Raw genomic sequence first — 13,906 nt, 5'->3', positions numbered from 1 at the left:
GGCGCTGGAGCTTGTCAGGTCTTTGATCTTAAAAGAGGCTCTGGGTGCAATGCGAATCACGCCAATAAGAGCAATGGGTATTTTGTTCGGAATTAAATCGCTTCACCAGGTGGTGATGGAAGCGACGGCGGCTGCAGTACATCAATTATCTTGCGATTTGAGGTAGAAAGAAAGAGCCGGGCATAATAGGCTCTTCAGTGGCATTCTATCTGACCCTATCTTCAGAATGAGACAGAACAGGATGCCAGTGACATAGCTAGGTTAAGTGATGATCGTCGGAGCGCTCGGAAGTTGTAAAACGGCAGAGACATCACCGAGACGCTTTTCGACGATATCGAAGACACGCAAACGACAATGTCGCGAACATGACTGTTGGCTTGCATCAGCAATTCTCACAAATTTCGCGGACCAGACCGAAAAACATGTTCGACACGCTCACGGCTTCGAGCAATATTGAGTAGTATGGCGACAACAAGACAAGAGAGATCGGAAGCGAAACTACAAATGCAGATGACGTTGATAGACAGAGAACAAGCAAGGATAGCATATGGACATGCAAACGTGTCTATTTAGGGATATCCCTAGACTGTCCACAAATGCATATCCTATGGATAGCTTATAATGGGGATATCCCGAAATGGACACAAAACGGATGTCCATAGGATATCCTGTGCTGTCTGGGAATGCTTAATTACTAAAATCAATTTTAAGTAAGTATATCTCAAAAACTATATCAGGTCGCCGATTAATTTATAAGGAAAAGTTGTTAAGTACTCTCATTTCTATAACAGATGTCAAGGTCTAAGTCATTGGAGCTATTAATGTAAATAATTACTATTTCATGTCTTATTCATAGACTTTATTTGTGAACTATTTACGCGCTATATATCTACATATAAATAATTACATATTTCACCTCTATACAGGGTGTTTCTTAAAAAGCGCCCACCAATTATATAGTGTTACTTGTTACTAAAAACTGAGTCACAAAATGCTAAACTATTATTTTCTATAATGCTTAATAAAGCAGATATTATTGAGTAAAACTAATCCAATCAGCGCCGTCCTTTAAACAAACACAGTAAAATACCAAATATGAATACCGAATAATAAGGATTTAAGTCAGACTGTTGATGTACGAGAAATAAACATCAAGATGTCAGTGGAATCTTGGTCTAGCCTTGAGAGTGTTAGCAGTCGGAACGACGGATTCCGAGCTTAAATCCACCCAAGCTTCTTCATTTTTCCAAATATTTTACAGAAAATCTACATCGAAGCGAAGATATATGAAACAGTAATAGCGGTATTTTGCAGATCAACGAACAGTATCTTACACATATGTCGGTGAAGTTGCAGAAGCAACTAGCAACGTAGCGGCGAGCACTCACATACACTACGCGTGATTTATACCGATGTATGTCTGTTTAAAAAACAGCGCTGATTAGACTAGTTGATGAGCGCTTTTTAAGAAACATCCTGTATATGGTAAAAATACAAAAGTTTAAAAAAATTTATTTTCTTCAAATATAAAAAAATAAATAATTAGTATTTTCAATTCTTTATAGTAGATAATACCATATGTATTTACCATTTTTTTTATTGTTATAATATGTACCATTTTTTTATTGTTATAATTAATTTTTTAAACTTAGTAAATAATGCTTAATAAATAAAATATTTTAGGTGGCCAGCAAACAAAAATGAATTGAAATAGATAAAAATAAATTTATTTTGACATTTTCAAATTCGCGCTTTAGATTTTTTGAATCCATTTGAATCCAAAAATAATAAGAATTCAGTAATGATTAGCTCATTTCGTATTTCAATTCATTTGAATCTATTGGAATCCAAAAATTCTCGAAGACGTTAAAGCGCAAACTTGGATAAATTAAAATAAATTGCAGTTTTTAATTTATTTGAATTTATTTTTGTTTGTTGGGTAATATTTTAGGGTTAGTCTAATAAAAATGGAACAGACTGAATAACGAGCATTGGCTCACAAAAAGTGGACTTTTAAGATGGATCCATAAATACCCGCGAACGGTGGTAATCCTTTTCTATGTACTTATGGACGTGATCTCTATTGGGAATTAGGGGAGAACGGCGCGAATGTTCACTGTTGTGTCATTTATTTATTAAACGTACTCGAAGTGAGGTCAGCGCGTCGTGTGTGCGTCCAATATCACTGTGGAAGTTGGGAAAGAACAGCAAGGTGTAGTGCGGTTTTTGACTGAGGAAGGGGTATCAGGAAGTACAATTCATACTCAAATGTCTGCTGTGTATGGCGAACACAGTATGTCATGTGTGCGTGTGTTTGCGTGGGATAAACAAATTCGAGAAAATCGTTTTACATACTGTGTTTGCCATACACAGCAGATATTTGAATATGAATTGTACTTCCTGACACCCATTCCGCAATCAAAAACCGCATTACACCTCGCTGTTCTTCTTTCCCGGCCTCCATAGTAATGTCGGACGCACACACGACCATAGCCATATGTATATTTACTAGACTGTTGACTCCCTTATTTACCGAGCCTAAAAGATGGCAACAAAATCTATGCATTACATAGCCTGACGTAAGCGGTAAAAAACAAAATAAAAATGTTTGTGTGTGTGTATGTGTGTGTATTTCTGTTTTGTTTTTCTAATATTTATAAATTCTTTATATCAATCATATGGATGGATATTTTATATGTATGCATACCACTTGCTTCGTACGCATGCGCCATGAGTTTTATCCATATTTTTTGTGGCCATGTATTTCAGGCAAGTCAACAGTCTAGTAAATATATAAATGTCTATGCACACGACGCGCTGACCTCACTTCGAGTACGTCTAAAAATAAATGACACAGCGGTAAACATTCGCGCCGTTCTCCCCTAATTCCCAATACAAATCACATCCATGAACACATAGAAAAGGATTATCAACGTCCGCGCCATGCTCGTTATATAGTATATTCCGTTTTCATTTGACTGATCCTAATACATACAGAAAGTATCTTATAGAGAAGAAGAGGGTATTATGGTTACTATCGACAATATGGCTACCCCTATTATTTCTGTTATTAGGTGACGTATTCTAACAATTGCTTATGGAGTTATTCGTTTAGCAGCCCGCCGTTTTTTAGTGATGCTAATATGCCAATACATAATGACAATTGTTATAAGGCATTTTTACTTTTCAGCACTTTTAAACTTTTTTAAAGTACACTTTTAACCTTTAATTACATACACTTCCTCATTATTCTTAAACTTGAGTGTATTATTACACAAAGGTACATACACTTAAGTGTTTTTTGTTATTTAACTTTTTATTTGGCCGTTATAATTGGCGGTTATAAATTTCGAGTTATACAAAGTTAAAACAATAACATAGAATTTTGTTAATACGGTTTTTTAAGCAAAATTTTTATATCGAAATATTTTTCGTTAAATCAATTGTCATTCTAAAGAGCGATGTTTAGAAACATTAGAGACATCATTTTACGCTTGTTTTTTTAATGTTAAACAGGAATAAAATGATATTTTTAATGAAATTTTTAATGGTATTTTTAAAGCTTCTGAACGCAGGAAAATTCATAATCAGAAGAATTCTAAACAATGGAAAATTAAAAATATATAATTTTGTAACAAGGTACGGTTTTTCTTTTAAACTAAATTAATTTTTTTAAATTATTTTTTTGGATATAGCCATATTACAACCACTTTTTTTCTTCCAGCGATTATGCAGTGCATTAGATTTTTACAAATCGCGTCTCAAATAATAAATATTTCATTACTTTGAATCTAGAATTTGTCAACCAACACTCTGACGAATGTAATCATTCAAGTTTCAATAGAAAATATTAATTATAAACAAAGTTATTTAATAGAATAAAAATGGGTGCCATATTACCCTTTTCTCTTCTACGTATATCAAATTTTAAATTTGTAAGGAAAATGTATGTTTTAAGGAGTTAAGAGTTGTTATTAATAGAGAAGATGTCTGTGTTAACCTTTTGCGTCACTTTTTTTCTGGTGAATATAATTTTGTAAAATTTGGTATTCGAGGGTTTTTGAGGTTGCTGAGTACAATTCCGATATGAAACATAGAAAATTTAAAGTAACGGATTCAAAATGGCAGACATAATTTTGTCAACTATCAAAATCAACTGGATTTGCTTGAAATTTGTTATTTAGAGGTTTACGAGATTGCTGATTACAAATCCGATATTAAAACAATGAGTAAAAAGATACAGGAGAGACTATATCGGTAGTAGGGGTAACCTAAACCAGCGACGGATGCACGTCATGAATTCATCTTAAGCGTCCACTTTTTGTGACGTCATTAGAAAAAGAGAGAATACTCGAGAGAAAGAAAACTATAATATCAAGCTAGAGAGTAAATATTGTTTATATTATAAATAAGTGTTATCTCATACAGCACAGAAAATTGCAGCAACATTCCAGCAATGTTGCAATGTTGCAAATTGCAATGCAATATTACGGAGACGTTGCAGAAACAAATTAACGATATGCCTGCAATATCTTAGCAATATGACATTAATATTCTGGAAACATTGCAATATTATAATTTTTGAAGTATAAAGTAATGGCAATAAAGAGCCAAAGCAGAATATTCGCTTATAATAATATATTAATTTAACTCATTCATAATTATTCATTCACATTTAGCAAACTAAGGACGTTACTAAATTTTTCGCTGAATCTCTACATTCCCTAACAGCACAACCGTCTATATGTTGACTGTAAGTCGACTCATCCAAGTCAGGCTTTCAGAGTTGACTGCAAGTCAACTTTGCATAGACGTCTGCTGACGTCCTTCAAATATTGACTTTAAGACGTCTACAATAGTAATAAGTATATAATATAAAGTATATAATATATACTTTAAATAATAAATCATTGTTTAATTATCGTAGTAAATTTTGTTATTTCTAATATCGTCGTCATACTAAAATATCGAAAAATTATTCAATATTGGCGCCCTTGAGCAGCCATCTTAAGCGTCTTTATATAGCTACTTCCGTCCTTAATCATTGCGCCAAATGCTTTCTCTTGTCCTTTTACTCATTGTATCAAAAGTATAAAATTCAAAATGGCGGATCCAACATGGCAAACGGAATTTTCAAAGTCAATCGAATTTGCTTGAAAATGGCTACAGGGGGATTTTTGGTATCGCAAATTACAAATTTGCCAAAATATGAAATTTATAATAGAGAAACTAGCTTGGTGGATATGTCTAAAAAAACTCCAATATTGTAAATATATTTTTGTATTTTTTTTATTTTTTTGTATTTTTATATTTTCTTATTATATTATTATTTATTTATTATTATTATTATTATTATATATTTTTAATCTTTCCATATTATTGTACATATTGTTAAATTCGAAACCAAAATCTTATGATCTAAAATAAATTGTTTTAAGAATGATAACGTAGAAAGCAACTATTTATTAAATTCAAACAAAGATGTACTTTGCAGGATTTTCAAATCCAATATGCAAATTTTGGTTTAGCTTTTGTGCTACAGTGAGCACAACGTTTTTTTTTACATTTGTAGAGATAAGTGTTCAAAATTTTGTCGTTGTTTCAATAAAATTTGTCAATTGATTAGTTCCGGACTCTCGAAATTTAAGTACAATTAATGAGTGGAAAATAGACTAATGAGCATCAGCACGAGTCAAAAAGCGCAATTATAAGTATAGATATTAAATCATTTATTTAATTTAAAATTACAAAACGAACGTTTTGACTCGCTTTGGAGTCGTCTTCAGCGTAACAAAAAATAGTACAGGCAATAAAAATAGAAGCCGTCATCAGACATCGAAAACAGAAAGCATCCAAGTTGCCAATGGTTGGATAAATCCGTGGTGGCATTTTTAACAGTGAAAATATTGCAAGAGATGACACTGAACTGTATAATACCTCCCATACTACCCCCTCCATCCTTTCCCCTCCATACCTCCATACTTTCCCGGGAATTCCACCCCCCCCCACTGCCTTCCCTACCTTTATTTTTTCTATCATCCTTTTTACCTTTTCCTTTGTAATCCCTCCATCATCCCCTTTTCTTTTCCTTCTCATTCCTCTTACTACTTTTTCCTCTATCCCCCTAACAATCCCATAAAATATTCTACCCAATTCCTTATCTTAATCATATCATTTGCAAAACTCTTCTTTCTTCTTTCTCTATTCACTATCTCCCATACTTGCTTCTCCTTCCTCGCCCTCTTTGCCATCCCCATCCACTTTTTCATTTCTTCTTCCTTTTTCTTCTGACATAACGAGTTGTGCGCTCTTTTAGCTTTCCTATACTTTTCTCCTCCCTCCTCTTTTTTCTTCCATTTCCTCAGCGCCCTTCTCACCTCTTTCTTGCTTTCCTTGCATTCCAAGTCCTCTCTTCCCACCCCCCTCACCCTTCTTCTGCCTCTCTTTCAATATCCCCTGCACTTTCTCCTTTACTTCCACCCAGCCTATACTAACTCCGTCCCTCTTATCCGTCCAAACTTTCTCTATTCTCTCCCCAAACTCTTTCTTTTCTACTTCCGTCCATCTCCATTTTCTCACTCCCCTCCCTTCTTTTCGCACCTCCCCTCCTCTCTTCTTCAATTTTAACTACTACCGGAAAGGGGTTTGAATCCACTCTGTTCTCCACTTTCACTCTTATCACTTTTTCTCACACCTCTTCCTCCCCCATCACATAATCCAGCACCGAGTCCCCCCTTCTCCCTGAATAAGTCCATTCTCCTTCTTCATCCCCCTTTCCACATCTATTAAAAATAAACTATCCAACCTCCTCCAATCTTTTCACCAAGAACCTACTCTCCGCGTTTATCTTCTTATCCTTTAATCTCTTTCTCTTCTCCTCCTCCCCTCTCTCATCCCCTCCCTCCCACCGTCCTCCCGATTCCCCCGTTTTCGCGTTAAAATCCCCTCTCCCCCCATCAGCGTCCGTAAATCCTTCTTCTTCTCTTCCGCCCAGTTTTTAATATTTTTCTATTTTTCCTTTAAATCTCCGTTACTATAAACCCCCATTATTCTCCAAACCTCCCCCCCCCTATTCTCATCCTACCCTCAATCAGACTTTCCATTGTCCCTCTGCTTCCCAATTTTATTACCTTCAGCTCCTTTTTCACCCTTATTAGCATCCCTCTCATTGCTCTCTCCTTCTTGTTCTTTCTCCCTGCCAATTGCACCGCCTAGCCTGTAGCCCTTCGGTAACCTATCTTTTATGCGTTCCCCAGCCCTTCCTCTCCAACCACATCTCTAGCAGAATCACTACATCCCATCTTGCCATCTTTTTCCAAAAATCCACATTCTTGTTTCCCAACCCCGCCACATTCCAAAAAGCCACCCCAATTACTCTTTTCTCCTCTTCATCCACAACCTCCCCTTCCCCTCTCTCCCTTGGTTCCCTTGCCCCCTGTACCTCTCTACTCCCTCTGCACTCTTTCTCCTTTCTCTTCCTCATACACTTTCTCCACCTCACTCTAGCCCTCTCCCCCCACTCCTCTCCTTCGCCCCTCACTTTTACCTCTTCTCTTGCGCCCTTTCTCGCTCTTCCCCTAAGTTTTCTTTCACCCTTTTCTCTCCCTTCCTTCCCCACCCTTTTCTTATCACCTCCTCTTCCTCATCTCAGAACCACCATATTCCATTTATCAACGCCTTGTTCTCGCCTATCCATAACTTTGCTCCTTTTCTTTCCTCAGCTTTTACTATTTTTCTAAATCTCCATCTACTTTGCCTCTTTTTCTAAGTTAAGTCATCCCCTATCCATATATCCCCTCCTTTTAATCCTCTTTTCTTTCTCATAACTTCTTTTTTATCATCTTCCGACCTCAATCTAACCGCAAGACTTCCCCATTCTCCCCTGCCTGTTTTCACTTCCTTCATTTCCTTAATCTTTGCATCTACTCCTATTTGATCAAATATTTTTCTAATCTTTTCCTCTACATCTTTTTCTCCCCCTTTAAAACCTTTTACTACTACATTCCTCCTTTTTTCTACTTTCTCTTTTCCATGAATGGCCGACCATTGTGTTTTTGCTCTGCTAAGATCATATCTCCAGCTTTAAATTTTCTGAACCAATTACGAACGATCTGAACAGTTACAGTATGATCCCTGTACACAACGCAAATCTTATCGACAGTTTTTTTTTTAATTACTGCCTTCTTGAAGCAGTGCAGTGCACGTAAATGTTTTTTCTGATTCTCCATTTGCTAGTACGTATAGAAAGAAACTAAGACACTTTTCGAGCGAATAACTGTATTATTACGAAGTTAACAAGCAGCCAAACACTAAAACATCAACAAAAGCCGATTGAGCTGCCCGTCTGCTTTTTGTTACATAACAATGCAAAGAGTGCAAATTACGAAAAGAACTTTTGGAACAACCTAATATTTCAACAGGGAAAAATTATAGTGTCTCATGAAAAGAATGATGCTAAGGCAGTTAACCCAATTATTTTTGCCCTTGAAAATAAACCCGATTTTTTGATAAATTGATAGAGTTTTTCAGACCGATTCCGAATATGTAGATCTCTAGTTGATGCAATTGTCATTCCAGAGAAAATAGGCCCCAAAAAGTTTTAATTCTGTAAGCACATATGTGAGATCCCACAGACCAATTAAAATATGGTTTTGGCAAAACAAATAACAAAACAATCAACAATCGATTGCTCTGCGGGTGATTACATCGAAAACATTCGTTTTTCTGATCAAATCGAATTTTAATTCATTGTTGCGCTATCTCACGGAAACTCGTTGAAACTTTTTGGGGCCTATTTTCTCTGGAATGGTACATAGCATCAACAAGAGACCTACATATTCGGAATCAGCGTGAAAAACTATATCGGTCTATTCAAATACCGAGTTTACTTTCAAGGGCAAAAATAAAGGGGCTAACCAATGACATCATTCTTTATGAGTTAAATGAATATTTTGGTCTATTCAAACCTATAAGGATTAATTTCATATTATATAGACGTTTACACGTAAGTCAGTAAAGAAATCTAATTCTTATCAGTTGAGACAGAGCAATATTTAATATTTGTATACCTGTAGAGTTTTTGATTGTTGGAGTGGAAAACAGAGATATAGTAAACCAACGACTAGATAAGTAACTCCGAATCGTTGAAGAACTCCAAATATACGTATATTTTCCAATTGCGCATTTGTTCCTAATGTGTTCAGCGCAACTCCTATCAGAAACAAAAGGAAACCTCTCTAAAAAGAAAAATGGATAAGCATAAAATATATCAATATTAACACTTTATTGACAGCATAAAATGGATGTTTTATACGGACATAACATTATTGACGAAACATATAATTTTCTATAGGCACGTAGACAGCGCTTTGCCCAAATAAAGACATAAAACCAAAAATTATTAATTATTATTTATATTTATTAATATAACACTCCTTTTTTTCTTTTTTTCTTTTGATAACTTTGTGTGTGTCAAAAGCTTCTAAGTACATTATTTAAAATACAAAAATGATTACAGTTTAAAAAAATGAATTATTTTTTGATTTTGTATATGGTTAAATTTTGTTTATTTGACAAAAAGAAAATTTGTCCTGTTTTACTGATAGAACACGATTTTTTCCAGCACACTATTTTTCTAAGTGCCTTTACGGATTTAAAAGTCTTTTTCTACAATTAATGTATTAAGGTACTAATACTCGTATAGTCTAAACTCATCGATTAAAAATTGAAATTGTTTTAAGAATGTAAATGATTTAATCTTATTTCCTTAAATTATTGATTATATGATTTCACAATACATAAGTAAAAAAAAATACGAAAATAATAAAAAGTTATTTTTCATAATTACTTTTTATGTCAAAAACATAAAAATCCTTGTTTCCCAGTTGTGAAACGATAAAATTAATTCTAAGTAATAAGTAATAATTGAGTAATTTTCTTAGAAATCAGCTGTATTAAAAATCAATGTTACATGAAATCAGTGACAAATGATAAACTGATGAATATGCTGTACAATTACGAGCCTGAACGCACGAATTCTGCGCGACATTACTGGTCATCTTTAGTTGGTTATAATTCAAAAACTATTGTAGCCTCGACATTTTTGTATTAGAATTTTTGCTCCACTTTATCTCCAGAATACGCTGTTAAAATATTCCTCGGTAATGCAAGACCGTTTCATACATCTTTTAATACAGGATGTCTGGTAACTACCGCCCCTGGTTTCGTGGATTAATAGATCAAGTAAAACTGAACAGAAAAGTCCTTTACCATTTTTTAATATTTGCCATAGTTAACAAAATAAAAATTAATAAAGTCTGCGAATAAGCGCGTATTAGAGCGTGCAAGGACCGCCCGTCGGTCGTCGAGACGTAAGCAGCCGCGGCTGTAGGCGTGGCGCGGTGAGGAGGGAAAAGCAGCAGTAGCTACGTCCCTGAGTTACTGCTGCTTTTCCCTCCTCACCGCGGCGCGCCTACAGCCGCGGCTGCCTACGTCTCGGCGACCGGCGGACGGTCCTTGCGCGCGGTGATACGCGCTTATTCGCAAACTTTATTAATTTTTATTTCGTTAACTATGGGAAATATTAAAAAATGGTAAAGGACTTTTCTGCTCAGTTTTACTTGATCTATCAATCCACGAAACTAGGGGCGGTAGTTACCTGACACCCTGTATATGTATACCTATATTTAATTATACATATATGAAAAATTTTTACTAGAATCTTAAGATGTCATGAATCAATTAGAGAGCCATATTAGCATCTTAAAACATTATTTAAGATAATCTTGAAATAATCGACTATGAATACCAGCCTTAATGTTTCTTTTTTACATTTATGTTTTCTTAGGCTGATAAATGTAATATGTTCTAACGTTTAACGTATATGTATATATTAAAAATATCAGAACATTTGCAATTTTCTCGAATAGCATCCCTGTTGGAAATTTTTGTTTTTGTACGTTTCTGTCCGAAAGTCATAAGCGAAAATTTTTCTTACAAGATCTCACAAGAATTTGTATAATTTTTCTAAGAAAAATCTTTTGAGATCTTGTAGGAAAAGTTTCATATATGAATTTCGGACAGGAATGTACATACAAGAATTTGCAACAGGGATAAAAAGGTAATCTTGATAAAAAAAAATTGTAGAAAGTTTTCAAAAATGCATTAAAAAAAAGAGTTTTGAAACTTTTCCTTTTCATTTTCTTTTAGAATGAAAAGGAAAAGTTTCAAAGCTCTTTCTTTAAATTTGTCTTTTAGTTTTGTCTCTACGCTATTCTGTTCCTAAATTATATAAAATTAAAAATTGGTATTGTAATTACTTTGAAGCATCGTAATTTGATAAAACATTGGACAAATTAACAAAAAATTATTTAAAGCTGACTTTCTAGATTTAAAATATCTTTTAAATTAGAGCGATGATTTTTTAGCGATATAAAAACTAATTTTTTATGAAATGCTTTTTAATTGTAAAAGTTAAAAATTTACAAAAAAAAAGAAAAGAAAAAATGTATAATTTGTTATAATGTATTAGATTTACGTAAAATTTTTCCATTTCTTTTTAAATTTTACTTTTAATTAAACTTTTCTACATTTTTTGTGATATGTGAGAAAATTTCAAGCGTTGTAATTTTTAAAAAGTATTGTAGATTATTCATTTATACTTTTCTCTTAATTATTACCTTTAAAATAGAATAACAGATTTGAAGCTTGGGTCCACGTTTTAATTGCACTGACAAAGCTATAGGAACGCAAACACCCATGATCCATATAAAACAAGGAAATACTAGATCTCCTAATAACAAGCCATTCCATGTTGCGTGTTCCAATACGGTATAGCTACCAGAGCCATCATTAACGAAAATCATGAAAAGAGTACTGATCCTGTATTAGATAAACAATTGTAAATATTGTAAGAAATTCAAAATATTACAATGGATAAAATATTGCACTGTAACAACCGATTTCCTCTAACATATTCATACCCTCTAAATGTGTCGATAGCTTTTACACGATTTTTTTTAGGTTCTTTATTACTTGATTCATCCTTGACGTTATTGACACATCGTCGTTTAAAAATGTACCATAAAGATCTTCCAGCAGATATACCACATAAGATAAATACAATTACTCCCAAAGTAATAAAAAGTTCTGTAAACAATATATAAAAGAAAATGTAATGTATAAAACTATAAAGATCGGTTGATTAGAAGTTAATTTTTTTTTAGTATCTAATTAATTATATAAATAAATATTATATAAATAAATATATAAAAAGAATATTTTGAATAATACTCATTTTATTGAGTAATAAATAAAATAATTCATAAAATTGGCAATGGTTTGTTTCTATGTTAAAAAATTTCTATGTTAAAAAATTTAGAACAAGTAAGTAATTGTACACAGTTGATTGTTATTTGGTAACTCTAATGAAAATTTTTCTTAGAATACATCAAATAATTTTTCAGAATTTTGAATCTATATAAATTCTAGAATTTCTGTAGAATTTTATAACTTTTTAAAAAATTTCTCAGCTTTTTGTACAAATTATAACACTTCATAGAAGTGCTGAAAAAGTCTACAAATTTTCTAGAATTCTTTATATTTTATACATGATGTATGGAACATTCTATGTAAATTAGGACAAGCATATGGGCAAAATTCATGTAATCAAAATAAGATATTTGGCGGCTTAAAATTTTCGTTTTTATGTATACTTTAAGAAAAAATATGGCGTTTTGAAAAATTCGGAACGGTCGCTTTAATATGGCTCCTGAAATACATGAAAAACTTCTTATAAACGTTCAATTCATGAATTAGGTAGGCCAAAATTCATTTAACTTTCATGAAAATTGGTATCTCAGGGTATTTCAGGTTTACTTAAAAACAATCCATTATGTGTCCTCAAGTGTCCTTAATTTTCCAGAAAAATAATATCTTATATAAATAATCACAAAGAATTTGAAACAAATTATTGAAGCTCTTGACATTGTAACGTCAGAAATGATTAGAAATGCAACACGCAGTTTATTGAGACGTGCATAGAATGTGGTAGCAGAAATTTCGAACATTTATTATACTAGGGTAAGTAAAAAATTATCCGCACTTTTGCTAGAACACGTCTTTAAGTTCGTCACACTGCGTTGCGAGGCAGGCTTAAGTTGACACTACTACGGTTCCATAATCAAAGCTGGACCTGATTGCGTCAGTTTGTTTACCGCTAATGTGTGTAAATATGACAACTTAGCTAGAAGTTTGGGTAATTGTGCACAATAGGGGACCTAGTTCCAATCATGTTGTCCTTAACATACAGGGTGAGTCATTTTAATCAATGGACCCGAATATCTTCCAAATGACGGTATCTACAAAAAAATAGTTTAGATAAAAGTTGACCAGGACAGAGGGGGTCATTCAACTGTACCATTGGTTTTGCCCTTGAGGTCAATTTTGAAGGTTATTTCAAGGTCACGATGGTTTTTTAAATGGGACACCCTATTTTTGACTGCGGATTTCGAAAGAGCGGAAAATTTTACATCAAACATGTCTTATGAAAAAATTGTTTTTGCGACCTTGGAAAGGTAAAAAATGAAGGTGAAATGCCTGAAAAACGATCTGGTGTACTTTTTCTGAAATGACGTGATTTTGTGGGTAACACAAATGTGCATAATGCTTAAACAAAGTTAATGAATTGTAAAAGTGTTAATCACTTTGACTAGCTTGACCTTGAGGTCAATTTTCAAGGTTGTTTGAGGCTCATAACGCATTTTTTGATTAGTAAACCCTATTTTTGACCGCAGAACCTGTTTCTTGACAATGGGCTCTTAAACAATGGCACTTTTTACATGAGCATAGGGATTTTTTAGTTTTTTGACCTGACCTTTTGAAGGTCATATCAAGGTCATATCAAGGT

The 13,906-nt window shown here is 33.5% G+C and overlaps 1 protein-coding gene across 6 annotated transcripts in view; it reads right to left on the bottom strand.

The window, feature by feature from the left end:
• LOC105202153 (heparan-alpha-glucosaminide N-acetyltransferase) overlaps positions 1–13,906 on the bottom strand; it is an 84,032-nt gene that overhangs the window by 37,036 nt on the left and 33,090 nt on the right. For all 6 annotated transcript variants that reach the window (XM_039452404.1, XM_039452403.1, XM_039452407.1 and 3 more), the window contains 3 exons: positions 11,982–12,147; positions 11,679–11,880; positions 9,069–9,236 (listed from right to left, as the gene is read on the bottom strand). In XM_039452404.1, the coding sequence (XP_039308338.1) occupies positions 9,069–9,236; positions 11,679–11,880; positions 11,982–12,147 (536 nt within the window). The remainder of the gene's footprint in view (positions 1–9,068; positions 9,237–11,678; positions 11,881–11,981; positions 12,148–13,906) is intronic.

The sequence above is a fragment of the Solenopsis invicta genome, chromosome 8 (genome assembly GCF_016802725.1).
Source record: "Solenopsis invicta isolate M01_SB chromosome 8, UNIL_Sinv_3.0, whole genome shotgun sequence".
NCBI classification, from domain to species: domain Eukaryota; kingdom Metazoa; phylum Arthropoda; class Insecta; order Hymenoptera; family Formicidae; genus Solenopsis; species Solenopsis invicta.
The sequence above is the reverse complement of the archived record's forward strand: the minus strand, read 5'-3'. Positions and strand labels throughout refer to the sequence as shown.